Source organism: Penicillium solitum, assembly GCF_028829755.1.
Source record: "Penicillium solitum strain IBT 25940 chromosome Unknown utg000003l_segment0_segment0, whole genome shotgun sequence".
In the NCBI taxonomy this organism is placed as follows: Eukaryota; Fungi; Ascomycota; class Eurotiomycetes; order Eurotiales; family Aspergillaceae; genus Penicillium; species Penicillium solitum.
The window spans coordinates 4,749,606-4,767,657 of record NW_027072123.1 but is presented as its reverse complement, the minus strand read 5'-3'; the positions used below and the strand labels follow the sequence as shown (position 1 = coordinate 4,767,657).

The 18,052-nt window shown below is 46.5% G+C and overlaps 4 protein-coding genes across 4 annotated transcripts; 2 read left to right on the top strand and 2 right to left on the bottom strand.

The window, feature by feature from the left end:
* Positions 1 to 157: 157 nt before the first annotated feature.
* Positions 158 to 3,126, top strand: N7455_005734 (putative DNA mismatch repair protein (Mlh3); the record flags this gene model as incomplete). The annotated part of the gene is made up of 2 exons (XM_065605110.1): positions 158 to 404; positions 458 to 3,126. The coding sequence occupies 2 exons, from the start codon at positions 158 to 160 to the stop codon at positions 3,124 to 3,126; spliced, it is 2,916 nt and encodes a 971-aa protein (XP_065462010.1).
* A 2,090-nt stretch (positions 3,127 to 5,216) lies between these two features.
* N7455_005733 (SDR family NAD(P)-dependent oxidoreductase) lies at positions 5,217 to 6,026 on the top strand (the record flags this gene model as incomplete). The annotated part of the gene is made up of 2 exons (XM_065605109.1): positions 5,217 to 5,615; positions 5,691 to 6,026. 2 exons carry the CDS (start codon positions 5,217 to 5,219, stop codon positions 6,024 to 6,026), a joined length of 735 nt encoding a protein of 244 aa, XP_065462009.1.
* Positions 6,027 to 6,818: 792 nt separating this feature from the next.
* N7455_005732 (guanine nucleotide exchange factor) lies at positions 6,819 to 10,727 on the bottom strand (the record flags this gene model as incomplete). Its single annotated transcript, XM_040959519.2, has 2 exons — positions 9,864 to 10,727; positions 6,819 to 9,812 (listed from the first exon to the last, which is right to left on the bottom strand). Exons 1-2 carry the CDS (start codon positions 10,392 to 10,394, stop codon positions 6,819 to 6,821), a joined length of 3,525 nt encoding a protein of 1,174 aa, XP_040810058.2. The 5' UTR covers positions 10,395 to 10,727.
* A 5,180-nt stretch (positions 10,728 to 15,907) lies between these two features.
* On the bottom strand, positions 15,908 to 16,321 carry N7455_005731 (uncharacterized protein; the record flags this gene model as incomplete). Its single annotated transcript, XM_040959484.2, has 1 exon — positions 15,908 to 16,321. One exon carries the CDS (start codon positions 16,319 to 16,321, stop codon positions 15,908 to 15,910), a length of 414 nt encoding a protein of 137 aa, XP_040809998.2.
* Between the last annotated feature and the right edge of the window lie 1,731 nt (positions 16,322 to 18,052).

Sequence of the window (18,052 nt, the reverse complement as noted above, 5' to 3'; positions counted from 1 at the left end):
CATGAATGATTGATTGATACATCTTAAAAGGGCTCTGGCAGTAACAATGACAGATGACCATGATTGAAACGCAGTTGTGTTTCCAAAATCAATTTTGGGGTCTTTCCTTTCCCATCTAGTGGCGCAATGCTCCCGGTGAACACCACAAACTGCGTCAATGCCTCCACCTCAGTCAATAATACGAGCGCTACCTTCTGATGTGATCGCAAAGATCAAATCATCTACATCCATTGTGCATCTGACTGGTGTCATTTTGGAGCTAGTCAAAAATTCGTTGGATGCCAATGCCCATACTGTCTTCGTCACCGTCGATTTCAAACGTGGTGGCTGTATAGTTGAAGATGATGGCGATGGAATTCCTTCGATCGAGTTCGAAGTTGCAGGAGGGCTGGGCAAGGCTCACCGCATGTCTCCCAACCATGAGGTTGTAATGTATGCTGGCTAACATATGAAATAGATACATCCAAATTCAAGCTGAGTGGCTTGTATGGGCATCGGGGCTTGTTCCTGGCTTCACTGGCCTCGTTGTCTCTGCTTACTGTGACTTCTCGCCACATTCGCCATGAATGCACAAACTCAATCATACTTCATCATTCGACGCCTGTGGCTCGGCTAACCCCTGCACCGCCACACCAGGTGCTTCGCTCTGCCGGTCATGGCACGTCTGTGACTGTCAATGACCTTTTTGGGAACATGCCAGTTCGCGTCAAAAGTAGAGCCCTCACTCTTCAGCGGCCGGACGAGCTAGAACGAGAGTGGGACCATCTAAGGGACTCCTTGGTGTCTCTCCTTTTGGCCAATCCTCAATTCTCAAAATTGGTATTGCTTGATGTGGAAAGAAACAAACGGATATCCATCCGTCTTGGAACTGCCTTCGTGTCTGGAGCACACCTCGCTCATGCTCAGGGGGAGTTTGATCTCAAGCGTATAGGGTTAATTCTCACACAATCTGGGCTGATCACACTGCAAAACTTCGACGATTGGCATGAAATTTCAGCATCAGTTTCTGACCTTATAATTCGGGGAGCAATATCTCTCCAACCCAGCCCAACTCGGAAAGTTCAGTTCATCTCTTTAGGGAAAGAACCCGTGCTATCGCGCAATAGCTCGAATGTTCTGTACGACGAAGTGAACCGACTATTTGCTTTTTCGGATTTCAGTAACGTTGGAGACAAATCTGGCAGAGGCTCCATTTCACATCCTGCATCTTCCGTGAATCAATTTGATGCCCCAAGTAACGCAAGCACTCGAAGCTGGGCAAAGCCCGTCAATAAGTGGCCAATGTTTTACATCCGCATTGATACAAACGCTGTTATACGATTGGATGACGATGGATCTGATCATTTCCCGGAATCGGCCAAATCGGTTCAACGTATAGTTGATGTGCTTGGGGCCATGGTCCGTGAATTTTTGAAGCAACACAATCTCCGCCCTCGTAACGGCAAACAGCAGACCATGTCATCAGATCAAAACCAGAGTCTCTGTTCCAGATCCAAAGCAGCTAGCAGTTCTCGTGGGCCCCTGCAACAAGGTCGGTCGCTTTCAAGCACCGAAGAGGCGTTTAGCGGTAGTGTGAAAATTCCCTCATTCCCAAGAGCCCAGTTTCTAAACTCTGGTCAAAGCTTCGCCAACTGGTCCAGGGTAAAAACCGCTAAGGATCTCAAAGGACATTCTCCGACCCATCGACCGCCTCGGCGTTCTCATGCGGCTCCTAATATAATGCAGGGCGAGAGCTCCTTGCCGATCCTCCCTAAACATAGGCCAGACCATCGAAATGATGGCCAGAAGCACGCAATTCTTCCGAAGCCCCCAAATAAAAATGTCTCTGATGAGGGCAGGATCAGAACAGAGGATCTAGCTGGAGAGTCACCATCAGACAAGATGATCACCTGGATCGATCCACACACCAAGTTGGCCTATATGATCAATCCTCGAACAGGCCAAACGATGAACTCCCGGAAGTCATTAGCTACCCAGCGTTTCCCCACCGATTATGTCGATACCTCGTCCAAGCATCCAGCTCAAACTTTCTGGATAGAAAACCTGTTAGGAAAATGGGACAATCCTTCCTTCAGCCGGACAGAAATTACAATACCAAATCTAAGCGCAGAGTCTGCTGGTCACCAGACTATAACTACTTCTTCGCACGACTGCTTTAGGGGTATTGGATCGCTTGATACGGCGCAGGTTGCCAAATATCGAGGAAAGCTTCAACGTCATGCGCTCGAGACTGCCGAAGTGATAGCACAGGTAGACAAAAAGTTCATATTGGCTAAATTCCATAAACGCCCCGTCTTTCTCAATTCGGAGGGGACATCGAACGATGTTCTGCTCTTAATCGATCAACACGCTGCCGATGAGCGATGCCGGATTGAACTGTTGTTTAGGGAAATGTTTCTATCTGCTGAGCTAGGTGATAATTTGGAGTCGGGTGTTCGAGTGCGGACTGTCCAAGTCGGTTCTTTGGCATTTGAAGTTTCATCGACAGAAGGTGATCTCTTTCAAAAATACACGGGCCTCTTTTCAGACTGGGGTATCGAGTATGTCACACATGGCAAGACCAACTCTACTGTTAGGATCACCGTGCATACTCTTCCTGTCCTAATAGCCGAACGCTGTCGACTCGAGTCTCATGTGCTAATTGACTTGATGAGGCGCGAGATATGGTCAAGTGAGGAAGACGGCAGAAAGCCGTTCCAGTCGAAGAAAACATTTGAAACCGAAGACGCGGATCAGGATCTCGAACTATCAGACAGCGATGATGTGGTACATAAAGGAACCTCGATATCATCCGCCTCGCACTCATGGGTTCAACGGATGAATGGATGCCCTCAAGGCATTGTGGACCTTCTCAACTCCCGCGCCTGTCGAACTGCTATCATGTTCAATGACCCGTTGAACATCGAAGAGTGCCAGGCCTTGGTCTCCGGGCTGGCCCGTTGTGCCTTCCCGTTTCAATGCGCCCATGGCCGCCCTTCAATGGTCCCTATACTTGATTTACGATTCCTCTCTGAGACTGCTGCTTCATTGCCGCTAGACTTGGATATCAGAGCATCCGCCTATGATGATAGCGACGGCACGAGATTGAATTTTGTGGAGGCGTTCAAAACACGATATGTAACATAGTTGGTTTAGTTCCAACCTTGGAAGGTTCTCGTATAGGAAGTTTGGGGCTACCGGTAATAGGAAATCCGTTGAAACAGGGTGGAAATGTGTACATTAGGTAATACATCTATCAAGAGTTACCAAGTATTAAACTCACGCCCATATCACTTGTCTTTGGCGGTCATTCCGTGAATTCTCCAGTTGATTCTTCGGTTGAGTAGACTACAGGCGAGCAAGACACAGACTCAGTAACACTGGAATAGGTTTTGCTTCGCTTGATTCTACCTAGAATCCATACAATATACGTCCAGACCCTCAAATTAACTGGCATGAAATCCCTGCCGTCCACTCTGACCTCTTGACATGGGTGCTCAAACCGGTTTTGAAGGTTTCACCCGCCATGACAGGTCACATTTACCCTCCACCCTCAAATTAACAAACAGAATGCAACGTTGTGTTTTCAATACATCACAAAACAAATGAAACAGTGAAATAAACAACCTCTTGACTGTTTGGGTCAAGCCTAGATGTGATGTGGTGACATTTAGCGAGGTGCAGCTCGAGTGCTCTGTAAGCCTAATGGATTTCATATTCTTGCATTGCATGAATCCGCATCAACCAGATAGATCGTGCAGGACGTCGAAATATTTCAATTTGTCCTAGACTTGCATGGGTTTGGCGCTTGGAGTATAGGCAGTCGCATTATTCAAATGCCTCAATTCAATAGCGGGGGTCTGTCGTATGAATTATAAAATTGAGGGGTTATGCTGTATTCAGAATTGAGATCCTCTAGGCATATCCCTTGCATGGATCTGTATTGTAGAATGTGAAGAAAATCCTCCGCAGACTTCCGAGGCTGGCGGGGGAGTTCATGCAAGGATGGATCAGCCAGCCACTGATAGAGTGATAAAATTGAATCGCATTGACTGGTTTACACAGCCTTCAGTGGCAATGTCTTATGGTATAATATGTAGATCATCGAATTAATACACACATTACAAAACTGGATACATAGATGTATGGTATAGTATGTCAACCTTCAAGAGTGTACTTATTCCAATAATCTTATCTCCTTTGCTTGCTTTGCTTTTGATGCTCGCTCACGGCCCTTAAACATGATGCTAAAGTCGACCGCGAATAGGATCTATGATCTCGACTGCAAAGTGGCGATATTGCGGTCCTCTATTTCTTATACATAACCACACACTGTAGTCCATCAATTCCCAATATAAGAAAGCTCTACTGAGGTTAGTGTTCTGTTTACTGTCCGAGTTGATTTGATCTAGTTCCCCAATAAGGCTCAGAATTGTGGCGAATGTTTAAATTTCCTAATCTCCAACAAAGTCAATCTCCAAACGAGACAATGAATTGGCAAGGATAAACCCCGCGATAGAGCAAGTATGACGACTTTAAATAAACGGCTATCCATGCTTTCTTTGATTTTAGTGATACCCAAGGCAAATCTCAAGTGGTATTTTTATCCTTGACGTCTAGCTACGTATAAGTCCACGAGTGCATATGTATGACGAACTATAGAATACGCAAAACAGGATCCACGAGGGAGCTGATTAGGGGCCACCAAATTCAGCCCTAAAACAACAATTTGAAGGGTTGATAACTATCTCATAATCCCAGTTGGTTTAATCCTTGTGTAGTATTTCCTTCCGCCGAACCTTCAATTGATAGCAAGGCACGAATGCCGGGTCGATTCCTATATCAAATTTGTTGTGGCCAAACATCTTCAACTAAATCCTTTTGCCATATAATACTCATAATCGGCTCATAAGTAAATCTTAAGATCAGTACCAATATGTCACCTTTCCTCATTTGTGCCCTGCATTTCTAAAACACAAACTTTTGTGCTCCCAGCTAGCATTGCTGTATCTCCTCATCACCCTCTCTCTTTCGAATAGAGAACCCCACTCTGTAAATCTCAGCCCTAACCTCAGGGTGTACATAACTCAGCTGGTTTTAGAATATTCTTAATCCATCAAAAGACAGGTTACATCAAGCATGAGAAGGTTTGTATATAGAAGTAATCCAGAACCAACAACAAAGCCCCCAACTAAACTCCCAAGCAATTCCATCATCCACAATAATTACAATTCAAAATGTGTCCCAAAACCCCCCACGGCGACTGTGCTATAGAGGAAACAGCCTGCCACATAATCCCCTCAATCACCGGCAAGCGCATCCTAATAACAGGCTGCGCCTCCGGAATCGGCAAATCAACCGCCGAAATCTTTGCAGCGCACGGTGTGCACATGGTGATATGTGACATACAAGACAAAGTCAGCCAAAGCGTAGCATTTGAAATCTCCTCCAAAAACCCCAACACCAAAATAAAATACCAACACCTCGACGTAACAGCCAGATCCGAGTGCCACGCCGTCGTGGAAGCCGCAGTCCGCTTCCTCGGCGGACTAGACAGTTTAATCCACGCAGCTGGCTACATCCACGAAGATGTCGCCGAGACCATCGCCGAGAGTGAGATAGACCGCGTTCTAGATGTCAATATCAAATAAACGATCTTCATGAACCGGGGCGGCACGATTCTGAACTTCGGGTCTGATCTTGCGTCCGAGCCGCTGCCGTTTCTGGCTCATTATGCTGCTTCAAATGGTGCGGTGCAGAGCTTTACGAGGGCTGTTGCGCGCAAGTGGGGGAAGTATGGGATTCGTGTTAATGCGGTTCTGCCGGCTGTTTGGACGCCCATGATTGATGGGTATCGGGAGAATCTTGAGACGGAGAATGTTGTGGGACATGATGTTTTTATGAATGATCGGGTTTGTCTGGGGGAGAAGTTTGGGGATGTGGAGATTGACTTGGTTCCTGTTCTTGCGTTTTTGGTTTCGGATGCTTCGCACTGGATTACGGGTCAGTTGGTGCCTGTTAATGGTGGGCTCTCACTGGTACGTTAGCTTTTGAGCGGGTCTGTGTGTGTTTATGTAAAATCATTGGCGGTGGTAGGATTAAGTTGGTGTTTGATACGCAGACATTAGTATTCAGGCAGAATCCGGGGTAGGGCATCAAAACTTCCTATTTCGGATAGCTCAGGTTCTCTTGTGTATTGTATTTCACTAAAACAAACCCACATGTTACCATCATCAGAGGTAAAAGAAGAATTACGTTTACGATTAAGAAAGAAACAGTTAAAATTGAAGCGTATTTGGTATTTCAGGCAGCTTTTAAGAGATGCTCCTGTACAAAGGCCGTGAGGCAAAAATATTGTCTAGAGGGTATCCGATGTAGGAAACGCCCAGTTGACAGATAACAATCCTTTTTCCAATGCACCTGTCCTTTTTCCCCCATTCCCAGCCAAAAGAAGAACAGACCAGAGGAAGAAATTAAACAAATCACATAAAGAGAGCAAGGCCCTCGGTAAACTCCATTTGGGTAGTCCCGGGCCCCGTTCATACATAGACGCTTTTCAAATGCTGCATTTCTCGAAAGAGAAATCGCAAAAACAAAACACAACGGCACCGCCCAAGAATAAAAACAAGTAAATAGGTAAAGAAGAAGGATGGGATATTCACAGATAGCAATAAAATGGGTGTAGAAAATGATGCAAGTATGCATAGCAGAACAATGAATGGGTTGAATGGTTTGAATGGTGTTGATTAAAACACCAGTAAATCGGGAATGAGAAGATGTCATCAGTCATTAGGTTGCGAAGGATGGTATAGGTGATGGTGTGGGCGGAAGAGAGTGATTTATCCGTGTGTCGGGACGGATTTCGCTTTGGACTGGTTGGTCCATGAGAGGAAGTCGAACTTGTCCTTGGCATTGTCAAGCATGGAAGGAACTGACTCGGACTGGGAGGTCTGAGACTGGAGGGTATTTCCGCTGCGGGAGGGTTCTTTAGGCTCAAGAACCAGAGAGCGGCGGTAGAAGGTTTGTGCGGTTGTTTCGCCGTTTGAGCGCACGCGCACGAGCTCATTCTGCATCCATGCCTGTAGCTCCGGAACTTCGGTGAGACGGTAGGGAATCTGGAAACGTTGGAGGTCGCTGATAATGCGAGCCGTCTTCATGTGCTTGTCGAAGTTGATGACAGCCATTTCACAGTCGTCGGTGCAGAGCGTACGGAGAGATTGGTTGCCGTGATCGACAAAGGTGAGGTCGGTGAGGTAGGTACCGACGAATGGGAGGCAAGGGGGAACGTGGTTCTGAAGGCGCTGACGCAGGACTGCGTAGTTGCGAGACACATCCACGATGCTGCGGAGGTGCTCGAGGGCAGTCTTGGTCTTCTGAGATACGATGTCCCAGGTCTTCTTCAGTCGAGAGATCATAGACAAGTTTAATGAGCAAATGATAGCCATCAGGGAGTCGTAGTTGTTCAACTCCAGGCATTTGTTCGCAATCTTGACCCAGTGCTTTATGGTAGCGGCACGCTTCTTAGGCTCTTCCAGGTACAGAATAGAGTCAGCGACGAGGTGGGCAAGATCAGTCGACAAAGTTGACATGGCGCGAACATTCACAGCCAATGATCCAGTCTTTCTGGTCCATTCCGTGTCCAGGAGTTCCTCGGGAAGGATCGAGCAGAAAATGCGCGACTCCTTGATGGTGAGCTGGCGGGCGAGCTCAAGTGGGTCGAAGTCAAGAATGGTTATTGAGGCTTCGCCGTTCTTCCATTGCTTGAGCAAGTTGTGCTCCTTCTTTCCAAGGACGGGAGCAGGTAGAGGGGTATCGGGGTGGATGTATTGGGCAATGGAAGTGTTGGTCTTGCCCATGGAAGAAATCAAGCGAGGCACAAGAGGGCCGCCAACTGCGGACACCTTGCTGGCCAATTCAAGTAACCGCTTACCAGCAGTGGGGAGATCGACCACAAGTCGTGTGGTGGCAAAGTTGACAATAAAATCCAAGGCAGTGTTATCACGATCGTGGCGCCAGTGGGACTCGAGCCAGCCCTTGAAGATGTTGTAAACACGGAGACGGACGGGTCCAGAGGCGTGGGGTGTTTCGCCAATGTACTCGAAGCGTTCAGCGAGGGCCTCGGCAAACTCAAGAGGCGAGGCAAAAAGGCGGAAAGTAAGGTAGAAGGTGGAGACAAACATGGCATCGGGGGTGGATTGGTGAGCCGTCAGCTTCTCAATAAGAGCACGAAGACTGCCGCCCATGACCGAGCCTTCCTTGTAGATAAGCTCGTGTGCGTAAGTCTTTTCTAGGATGTTGGCCTCGGTCTCCTCGTTTTCTTCGGCGAGGGTCGAGTAGCTCATACTTTCCTTTAGTGAGTGGACAGTGAAGCTACCCTGGAAGCTACCACCAATATCAGGTGAGGTAGCCCGAGTTGAGGTTTGCGACAAACCACTCATCTCGGAGTCACGTGCGTGGCTGTTGTATGTGAAGCTGCTACCGTTGCTTGTTACTCCACGTCCAAATGATTCGCTCACGTCAGACTTGGGATGACTTTCACGGTAGCTACTGTCAGTGGAGAAGGAAGAGATGTTCTCGAGGTGGGTGGGGAGGATGGCAGAATTGGGGAGAGAGGAAAGAGCGCTAATGTTGGCGGGGGAATTTGAGAGGTGAGACTGGAAGGATGAAGGTGTTGTCGCGTCGGTGAGAGCAGGTGTTGGGGGAGAGTATGTGGTGGTGGGAATCTGGAGAGGAGGTGGGGGAAGGCGGAGTGACAGCTGTCGCTCCTGTTCTACAGGAGTCTCCGATTCATCTTGTGGAGAGTCAATTCCAGACATGTCCGGTCCCCTGTCTTCAGACTCTTCAGGGTCAAGCTCAAGATCACCAATTTGCTCAAGCACCAGGCGAGCCTTTGCCAGACAGTTTCCAGCTGCTCTAACACAGTCAGTCGCAGCATCCACGAGGCGTTTCCCTTGATCTGGCATGAACACAAGATCATCGTCTGGTAGGTGTGCGGGGCGGAACACATCGCGTGCAGCGTGAACAAGCTCAGATAGCCTCTCACACATTGACTCTCGTGCTTGTTCGAGAAACACGCTACGATGTGTGTCATGTTCGCACACTACCTCAACGACATTAAGCAATTGCCTGCACGACTGGACAGCCTGCTGGGTAGTGACAACCAACTCCGTCGAGGAGCGGGACTGCATGTGGAGCCCGATGAACGAGCCGAGCACGCCGAGGAACGCATCATATGTCGTTCCGAGGCGTTCTGATGCCAGATTCTGGGCACCGATCGCAGTAGAAGGACCGGAGACTGACATGCGGTGGGATATAGAAACCCGCTTCGTGGCCACAGAAACCGGTCTGTTATCAACCATCTCACTGCGCATCGATGCCCGACTCATATCCATGCGGCTATGGTTCATCTGCCGTGACTCCATTCGTGATTCCATTCGTGATTCCATTCGTGATTCCAGCATCCGTGACTCAGATCGATCAGGCCCATCCTCCAAATTGAAGCTCTCGGATGCGGGGGTAGGCGGCATGCTATACTGGGCTAGGCTCTCGCCGGGCCCATCCATCTCGGCGATAGTCCTGCTCAGGCCAACCTCCTCATTCCACACATCGAGGAATCGAACTCCTCGAGTAACAATCTTGAAAGCCTTAAGAAGCATCTCGTCCAAAATGGCCTCAACCTCATCTTCCGACGGGACCCCATTCGCAACTTCCTGGAACTTCTTCGCGGTTTTCACCAGCGAAGACAGATCCGATAGCAAAGCCTTCCGAATCCTTCGTAGTCCATCGAATCTCCTTACAAGGGGTGATTCTCGAGTAAGACATTCTGATTTTTCCTGCAGAATCATAAGCCCTGTGGTGTTTTCTCAGTTCTAGTTGGTACTTACCAGCAGAAACCGAACGCCTGCGATAGGGCCTCTCATCAAATCTTGATTTCCAAAATCTTTTAGTGATGACCCGCATCCTCCTCGAATGATATCCCAGAAATCAGTCAAGGCCTTCAACAAGGGACGCATAGCTAATTGGTCGTATGCTTCGCAGTAATTCGTGGGTAACCAGCCTCGATTCCCAGAATCTAATAGTGTACCATCGGCCCAGCCATTGGTGTGAACGGAGTGTACCAAAATGATATCTCCCTGGTCCAGAGGGAGTGTAACGGTCGACGGAGAGACATTGCCGGCCGGGTGGAAAGGGTAAAAGGCGCGCAGATAGTTGTGAAAGACAGGCCTCGGGGCCTCCAATTGTTCCATGTTAGTGTCCTGGGTGTCGTGTGGTGTTAACGGAGGGGTCATCTCTGATGAACCCCAGGTGGAATACAATCGATTCTGTACAGATTTTGGCTCGTTGGTTGAATCTGATAAATTCGAATTGGATTTCGAGATCTTCAATGGGGGGATGTGTGGCTTCATTGATTCCATCTCTTGTTGGTTCCGTAACTGAATAATTTCTTTTCCAATCCGCTGAGGTCACTGACCGAAGGCGTTTATTCGATAGTTGCAATGGACATCGTTCAGTGTATCCAACCAAGAAAAGACAAGTATCGAGGGCAAGTGGCGTTGGATAATCAAGGATGGAGGGGAGGGATCGGATCGTCAGAGGCTGGGATTGATCCTATACGATCTAGGTCAATTGGGGCTCAAGGATAGTATAGAGTATAGGGATTGAATGTTTGGAATGCGCCCAAGGAGGTTGAGGGTTTGGAATGCCAGGAGAGGGGAAAGGATTTAGGAACTTTGAAGACATACAAACACAGAAAACAATATTAACAAGTAATCAAAAAAACTATAAACAGAATCCAAACAGACTTCCTTTCAAGGAGTCCGGAATATTCCAAGTCCCGGAGGGATGACGAGTATGAGGTCCCGATATTCAAGGGATGAATGGGATCAATGGATAAATCATGCAAATGCCTATGAAAAGGAGGCAAGTGCTCTCGATCGCAGCAAGGTGGTAAAACCGTAATTGCAAATCCGAATAGTGACGAAAGAGGGATTCCCTATTAAGGTAACGCAAGGGCGGAAGGGATATAAGGGAAAGAATGCTAAGTATAGCTATGTATAGCTAAGTATAGCTCGCAATTGCCACCGGCAGCAAATACAAATGAAGTAGAAAATGAAAAGCTTTGAAGCAAAAGGGGAGAGAGAAAGGGAAAAAAGAGGGAATTAAGTGGACTAATAGCTTGGAGTTCAAAGGTGAATCTTCTAGGACTCGATCGGGACGATCCACGCTCCACCGGTAATGGGCCCGTATGGAGATGTAATGTACCCTGATGATATAATGTGACGGGTATCATACCACAAGTACGTTATTTATAATATTCTTTAATTTTGGGGTTTTTTGAGGTTTTTTTTTTTTTTTTTCACTTTTTTGTATTTTCTTTTTCTTTTTTGTTTCTTTTTCGGACTTTTATACATTCAAGACTGGTGTCTCCAAGTCTTATAGTTATTCTCTGGCTATCTTTTATTTGCTCAAATCGAAATCAAAGTTCGCGATCACCTAAAAAAAAAAAGGAAGAAAGAAAATGGAAATGGAAGTAGAAATGGAATTTCATGGAAACCCTCCTTTCCCCGAGAATTTGGCCTGTCTACTCCGTACTTTGAACAATAGGCCTTCGGCACCTCCAGAGCTACCACTGGTACTGAGTCACAAAGTACCCTCGATACCAATAATCAGGCTCAAAGGTACACCTCTCACATGTACCAACTCTAGCCTTAACCCTCTCCACCTTGCATCTGCCGAACGCATTTCGTTCCAGACCTACTAATAAATTCTCTAATTTAATTTGTTTAGAATTGAAATCTACTCCCACCTGAGACCAATCATATCGCCATAACAAAATAAATCCTGTGGGGTTTAAATCAGCCCATGTCTTAATGCATTGACCGTGTGTGCTAGAGCCTGCAGGGGGACTCGATCAATCATTAAAAGTGAGGGAAGGGAACCTTTTGTTCGCCTGTCACCAATATATCTCTCCGGGATGGGATCGACAGCGCAGCAACCGGCCCCCAAAGTGACAGCAGCCAAAAAAAAGTCTTTTTCTTTTTATTCTGGCCGTTGTGGTTTAATTTCACATTGCAAATTAATAAGGTACATATCCCTCGGTACTCCGTACCTCACATCAAAAAAAAAATCTCAAATCTCGAATCCCTGTTATGCCCCTTGTCTAGACCCGGTCTTCATTATTGACATCCAGACCAAGCTGTATGTACCATACTGAGATCCCCCTCCATCTTTGCTTTTCCCCTCCCGCGTGGGGCGATAATCATAGGAACAGGTTCGCAATTGGCAAACAGGATCCACAAACGCGAGCTGTGGTGAGTTGCAAAAAAGTCGGAACACTGTCGCAAAGCTACCCGATGCTTACGGAGTACATACCTTGTAGTGAGGCATACTTAATCCTAGCTAAATTCAACCTGCGTGACGCGACGGGGAAATTATGATGCAGACCCGCTCTTGTCTAAGACCCGGCATAATAATAGATGTGAGGGGAGATACGGGAGTACCTTGCCGGATGAAAATTTTTATGTACTTTTGTTGACTTCATTGCCCCTCGACTTAAAATGAACTTCGGAATATTCTTTTATGAATACTTTAAGGTGGAATATACATTAATACATACAGAGTAGTTAATGTTTAATCAACGGGTTTTCTTTGAAACAATTGGCCAAACACACTCAATCATAGTTCAATGATGAAAGTCGCAAAATTGAATAATGATAATAATATCCCACGGTCTAGCCTTGGAGTAATTGGAGAAAGACACTTAGTATCGAAACTTGTAATACACAACTATGACAATGACAATATCCATAATATCCATAGACCATTCTCGTTCTCCAGTTCCCCATCACAGCTGCGTCGCACGTCCTCCCGCAGCTCGACCAACAGATTGGCAGAGCTACGTGAACTCGGTGATTCTGCAGTCGCCAGTCGACATTGCAATCCGCAAAACGCATACTTATTTCTCCTAAGCACGCATTGGTCGGCTGTCACATGTTCTGGAATCTTTGCCTTCTTAGGGAAGTATACACTTGCTAGTACCTGGTAACTAATGTTTGACTAATGTATGTCAGCGAAGCTATCAATTCAACGGGGCCAACTAGAGCCACTAAACGGTGTTGGCAGCTTATTCAAAAAAAAAATACTCCGGACGCCTCCTCGTGGAGTCCAATCGATGGCTAGCATCTTAGGGCGATGCAAGCCCCCTCATATCATCACATCAGGGCAATGGCAAAATGCGATCTGCGGGCCATACCTTCAATAGGTGGAATGTCCGTGCCGGAATCGGCTTTGAACCATGGACGAAGGGTGCTTAGACCAAGTCTCATATATTTGATGGAGATAATCTACTTTTTACGGTCGCGGATATAGATCGCGTAGTACAACAATGTCGAGGCTACTCAAATTTACAGCCTGTTTGGTTATGGTCAAGTTTTGAACTTCTTGTCTCTCTTACTCTCTAAATAAAAAAATACTGTAAAAATCAGTCGCACACTAAAACTCATAAGGTGATACAATTGACGGGCCAGCCCGTGCGGGTCTCAGTGAGACTGTTTGCTTGTCTCATGGCGCATCGATATTACCTACAGCAAAAAAAAGATCTACTACCCCTACTTCATACATATGTATGTAGTTCATTAGCTTAACTTGCCGGTCCGCTATTCGCTCGGCTTTTCGTACTTTTTCATCAGCAAGCTGCATAGCACGCAAGTACATCACGTTCTAGTAGACTCGTGCCCAAGTAGTGGGGCATGCACGGTTGTTCTCCCAAAGGACTTTGCACAAGTATAGCCATTGTGCTGCGGGACCCGTCTGGTTGACAAGAGATCGTCGGTGAATTGTGCTATCGTCACATCTAGTCTGATCTGTTTAATATGTTCCCCGGGGTTGAGAAGCCCAACCGGCATCCAGGCAACCATTTTAGGTAGGAGCTTTGCTAGGTCGAGGCTTGGGGACAGTCTGGATCAGCAATGGCTTCTGTGATGAGACACATGAAATGTCTCTCTGCGTTATGTCAGTCGTATTTTTGCTGATTTGAAGGATTATCCCTCGGGTGATATTTCCTTCTGAGGATATCTCTCCGTGTGTGACAGTATCTAGTCTCCTCGTACTCCTCGCGTATAGGAGACGAGTTGCTCACTCGCATGTGGAATCAGCAAGACACTAATCTTTGGATTGCTTATGTCGTACTGTATCTCGGTTAGCCTCGTGGTGGCACTTGCAAATGTAAGACCGGGGAAGCGTGCAGGTGATCTGAGTCGATGTCTTGAGATATCAACGTTGATATCCGAGAGTGTGTGGAACATGTCAAATAGCGAGGTCTATGCTATATAGTCAGATTAACTAACGGGGTGGACGTATATGTATCTATCGTATAGAAAGAGCCTCTATTGGATATAAGTGGTATCGAGTAACTTCCTTGTTGGGTCTCTCTTGTCTCACTGATATATATCTTCACGGACACATAGTAGTAGCCGTGTAGAAAGGTTTGGTATTGGATCACAACCTAGTTGAGATCATCGATATCACCTTGCTTGGCAACATGAAAGATATATCCGAGCAATATATTCTCAGCATCAGGCAGTACGAGCTCCGATACCTATCATACAGGTGACATTCAAACAATCCAAATTTTGGATGTCAGACCAAGTCTTCAAGTTTGTGTTGTGTCACCTCGTGGGCATAATTGTTGAGATGCGGTGAGCGGCTGAGGCTGAAATAACACCGCAGTTTTATGCATAGATAGCGCAGGTACCTGCATCCGGCTGCAAGATCGCGCTCCAAACTTTGGGATTTTGGTTATGATCTCAATAAAGTCGGTCTGCTGCGTCTTATGTGATTTGAGATGCAGGGCTTCTGTTTCTTTCTTTGGGGTTCTTTATTATGCTTGCTCACCGGGTTTTCCAAGATTCTTGATGGCTGAGAGAGTGGCTGTTTCTTTGTGGCCTTTCTTTACCCTGCAATTGCGATCGTGTAATCATGCTGTTATACAAGAAACATACCAGATGTGACCTTGACTGGGATGTTCAGTTCACTTTCCAAGGTAGAGTATATTCGAACATCATATTATAAATATATATTATGTTCTCCACTACCGACTAAACACGCCTCTTCATCTATATATCAGGTTTAGAGTTTTTTGCGGAATTAATGTTAGTTAAATACTATAGTTAACTATAAAGTTAAAAATACTCTGTACGAACTATTGAACGTATGAATGTAAACAACCCGATCACTGAATTTTGGACATTGAATTTAACGCAAGCTCATCCATGGGGCGGAAAGTCGGAACCTTGGTACCTATGTAGGTAGTAGCAGGGGTTATCCATGCATATATATAACTTTATGATATTGACAAGCAGTCTAAATAAAACACAAAACAAGCCGCAGATACATATATCATACTCTGTACATATGTATAATGCAAGCTGGTCAATAGAAGCAGCGGAAAGGCGGTGGACTGAGAGCAGGGATTGTCCATTCAATGTCTACAGAAAGTCTAAAATTGTATGGATATTCATAAGCAGTTCAAAACGCAGAGGATAATGTTGGAAATCTAAATTTTCCTAAATCTTAGAATCGATAGACCATGCTAGCAGCTACAGATCTAGTTAGCGGGAGAAAGTACCCCTAGAATGGGTACCGGATACCGGACCCTGTATAGTAATTTGCTAGACTGTAACAGTCAACGATACATACAGCGTAAGTTTTCACATCGTCGATTCAATACGAAAGCCCACTTAGGCTGGCGCATGAAAGAGAACGACCCATGAACGGTCGCCGACGGGGCGATATGAAGGCAATCAACAAAGAAAGATAGAAGCTACACAACATCTCCACCCGCCATACTCCACAGTTCATTTCGCCTGAAGGGGTAATGTAATCTACGGAGAACAAGGAAGGAGATCATCGCTCCGCGAATCCTTTAAACCTAAGCTATCGGGACGGCCTCCGCGAGCTGTCTAGAAAGCCACCAGAAGGCGATGCCGGACACACACGGCTGGCGGATTAGATAGCATGTTTCCGCGTAACGGTCCAGACGGTACTTCTTTCCAGGATTAGGGGCTAGTCTGCGCCACTGCTTTCCCAATTTCACATCCTTGACGCCACCAACATATTGTACATGATAGCTTATGTTACCTGTCAAGCTGTGGGCGGCATCTAATGGCACAGTGAACGCGTACGCGTTGGCTGTATACTCCAGGTTTGGGGATGGAAGTCGCGTCTTAGATGCGAATTGGCCGGGGTTAGACCGCCACACGTTGTATTTCTTTGTTATTCGTGTCTGGGATCTGAGCTGAGATGTTAGATTGGGACGGACAATAATCGGGCTCAGAGAATCCATATTCGATCAGGTAAAGCTCCATTTGCCTGAATTTGGACGGCAGTTTTTTTTATCTTTGCTTTTTGGAGTAACTAAGAAACTTTGGCGTGCTCGCGGGTGGATTACCGGTTCCAGGGACAAAGACTCGGGTTGCCTAGTGGAGGCTCAGGGGCTGACTTGGAGATTTACAATGCATCTTCTCGTGGAGCTTGATGCACCATGTGGTCATAAATCCACATTATGAAGTATAAGTGAGACCATTCATTAACGGTATTAATTAATTCAAAACCTTGAGCTGGGTATGTACTCCATACGGAGTATGGAGTACGGATGGAGCCATCTTGTTCTGCTTTAAAATCAATAGTTCAACGTCACCTAGAATTGGGATAGAGGGGCGGCCTATGCCGCTGTCCCAGAGTTTCCGTAGAGTTCGAGTCCAGAACCTACGTGTATACTCCGTACTCCGTGTCGGGAAAGTGATTTGAAGGTCACCCTAGTGTCGGGAAATGCAACTCAGAGAATTGTTAAGATCCCCCGCTGTTGATTTCTTTGTTTGACGCTGCACGTGCTTGAACTTCAATGCGGGACTAACAGCAATCCCCTGTCAACGCCCCTGAGATGAACCTGACCGTTGTGCAGTGAGCAGGGGTTTGAGACTGTATCGGGAGGCTAGAACACTAGCCGGGCCTATCGGAAAGACGGCCATGGCAAAAGGATCCACGAAGAGCCCCGGCGAGTCGTGGACTAGAACACAAGCGGCCCACAACAAGGCTAGTTTCATAGCTTCTACGGAGTAGGGGCGGAACAATGGGCCAGGCAGTGGGTATTACGGAGTATATATTGCAGTATTGGTAGCCCCCACCACGGTGATGAATCTGTCACTTTCATAGGGGAACAGACGGTAGACTATTGATAAATTTGTGCGTGCGTTCGGCCGTTGAGGGGATCAATAGTTTTGCTGGTCCTTATACTCCGTACTCCCCGGGCCCGTATTGTTAGGTGCTGACCATGGACCGGAATCCCCACACTTACGCCACTTTCCTTGGGACGGGATGAAAGGGGGAATATGATAGGTGTTAAATTAACTGTATCATCATCAGTATAGTACGGGACGGCACGTTAGAGGGGATCACCGTCGCGTCCGCGCTGGCGAAGTGATAGAGGCGCCTGGTCGCGTTAGGGATAATTTAATACGAAGAACAGAGTATAGCTGTAAAGTTGACTATAGTTAATTGATAGCTTATATCAAGAATAGATTATTGATCCTGCAATCTCAATAATAGATTGCAGGAGACTATTGCCTGGAGATGCCTCGGGATAAAAAAAAAAACAAAAAAGAACATGTGACTAGGAATAAGGGGTACGCGCGTGTCACGTGGTCCGACATGCTTTCTGAACAGCCAGAATTTCCAATATTATTTCTATCCCTTTGCTAATTATTGGAGTTCAGTTAATCTATTAAGCATATTGAAATTGGAGAGTCTCATTTTCGAAGCCCCACGAAATGGAATAGCCTCCACTTTGCTGGCTTCAAGCGCGATCGCATCAGCTCCACTGTCTCCGAGATACCCAGAATTCTAGGTACATAGCTCAAGAGTCTCTTACCTACAATTTATGAACAGTTATGGATCCTGTTACCGCGTCATTCCGTGAGATAAGGGCTTGAGGTTTAAGCCGATCCAATTACCTGATGGTTTAAACACTCTTTTCTTTGCTTTTCTCCGAACTCAGATATACAACATACGAGGAGCC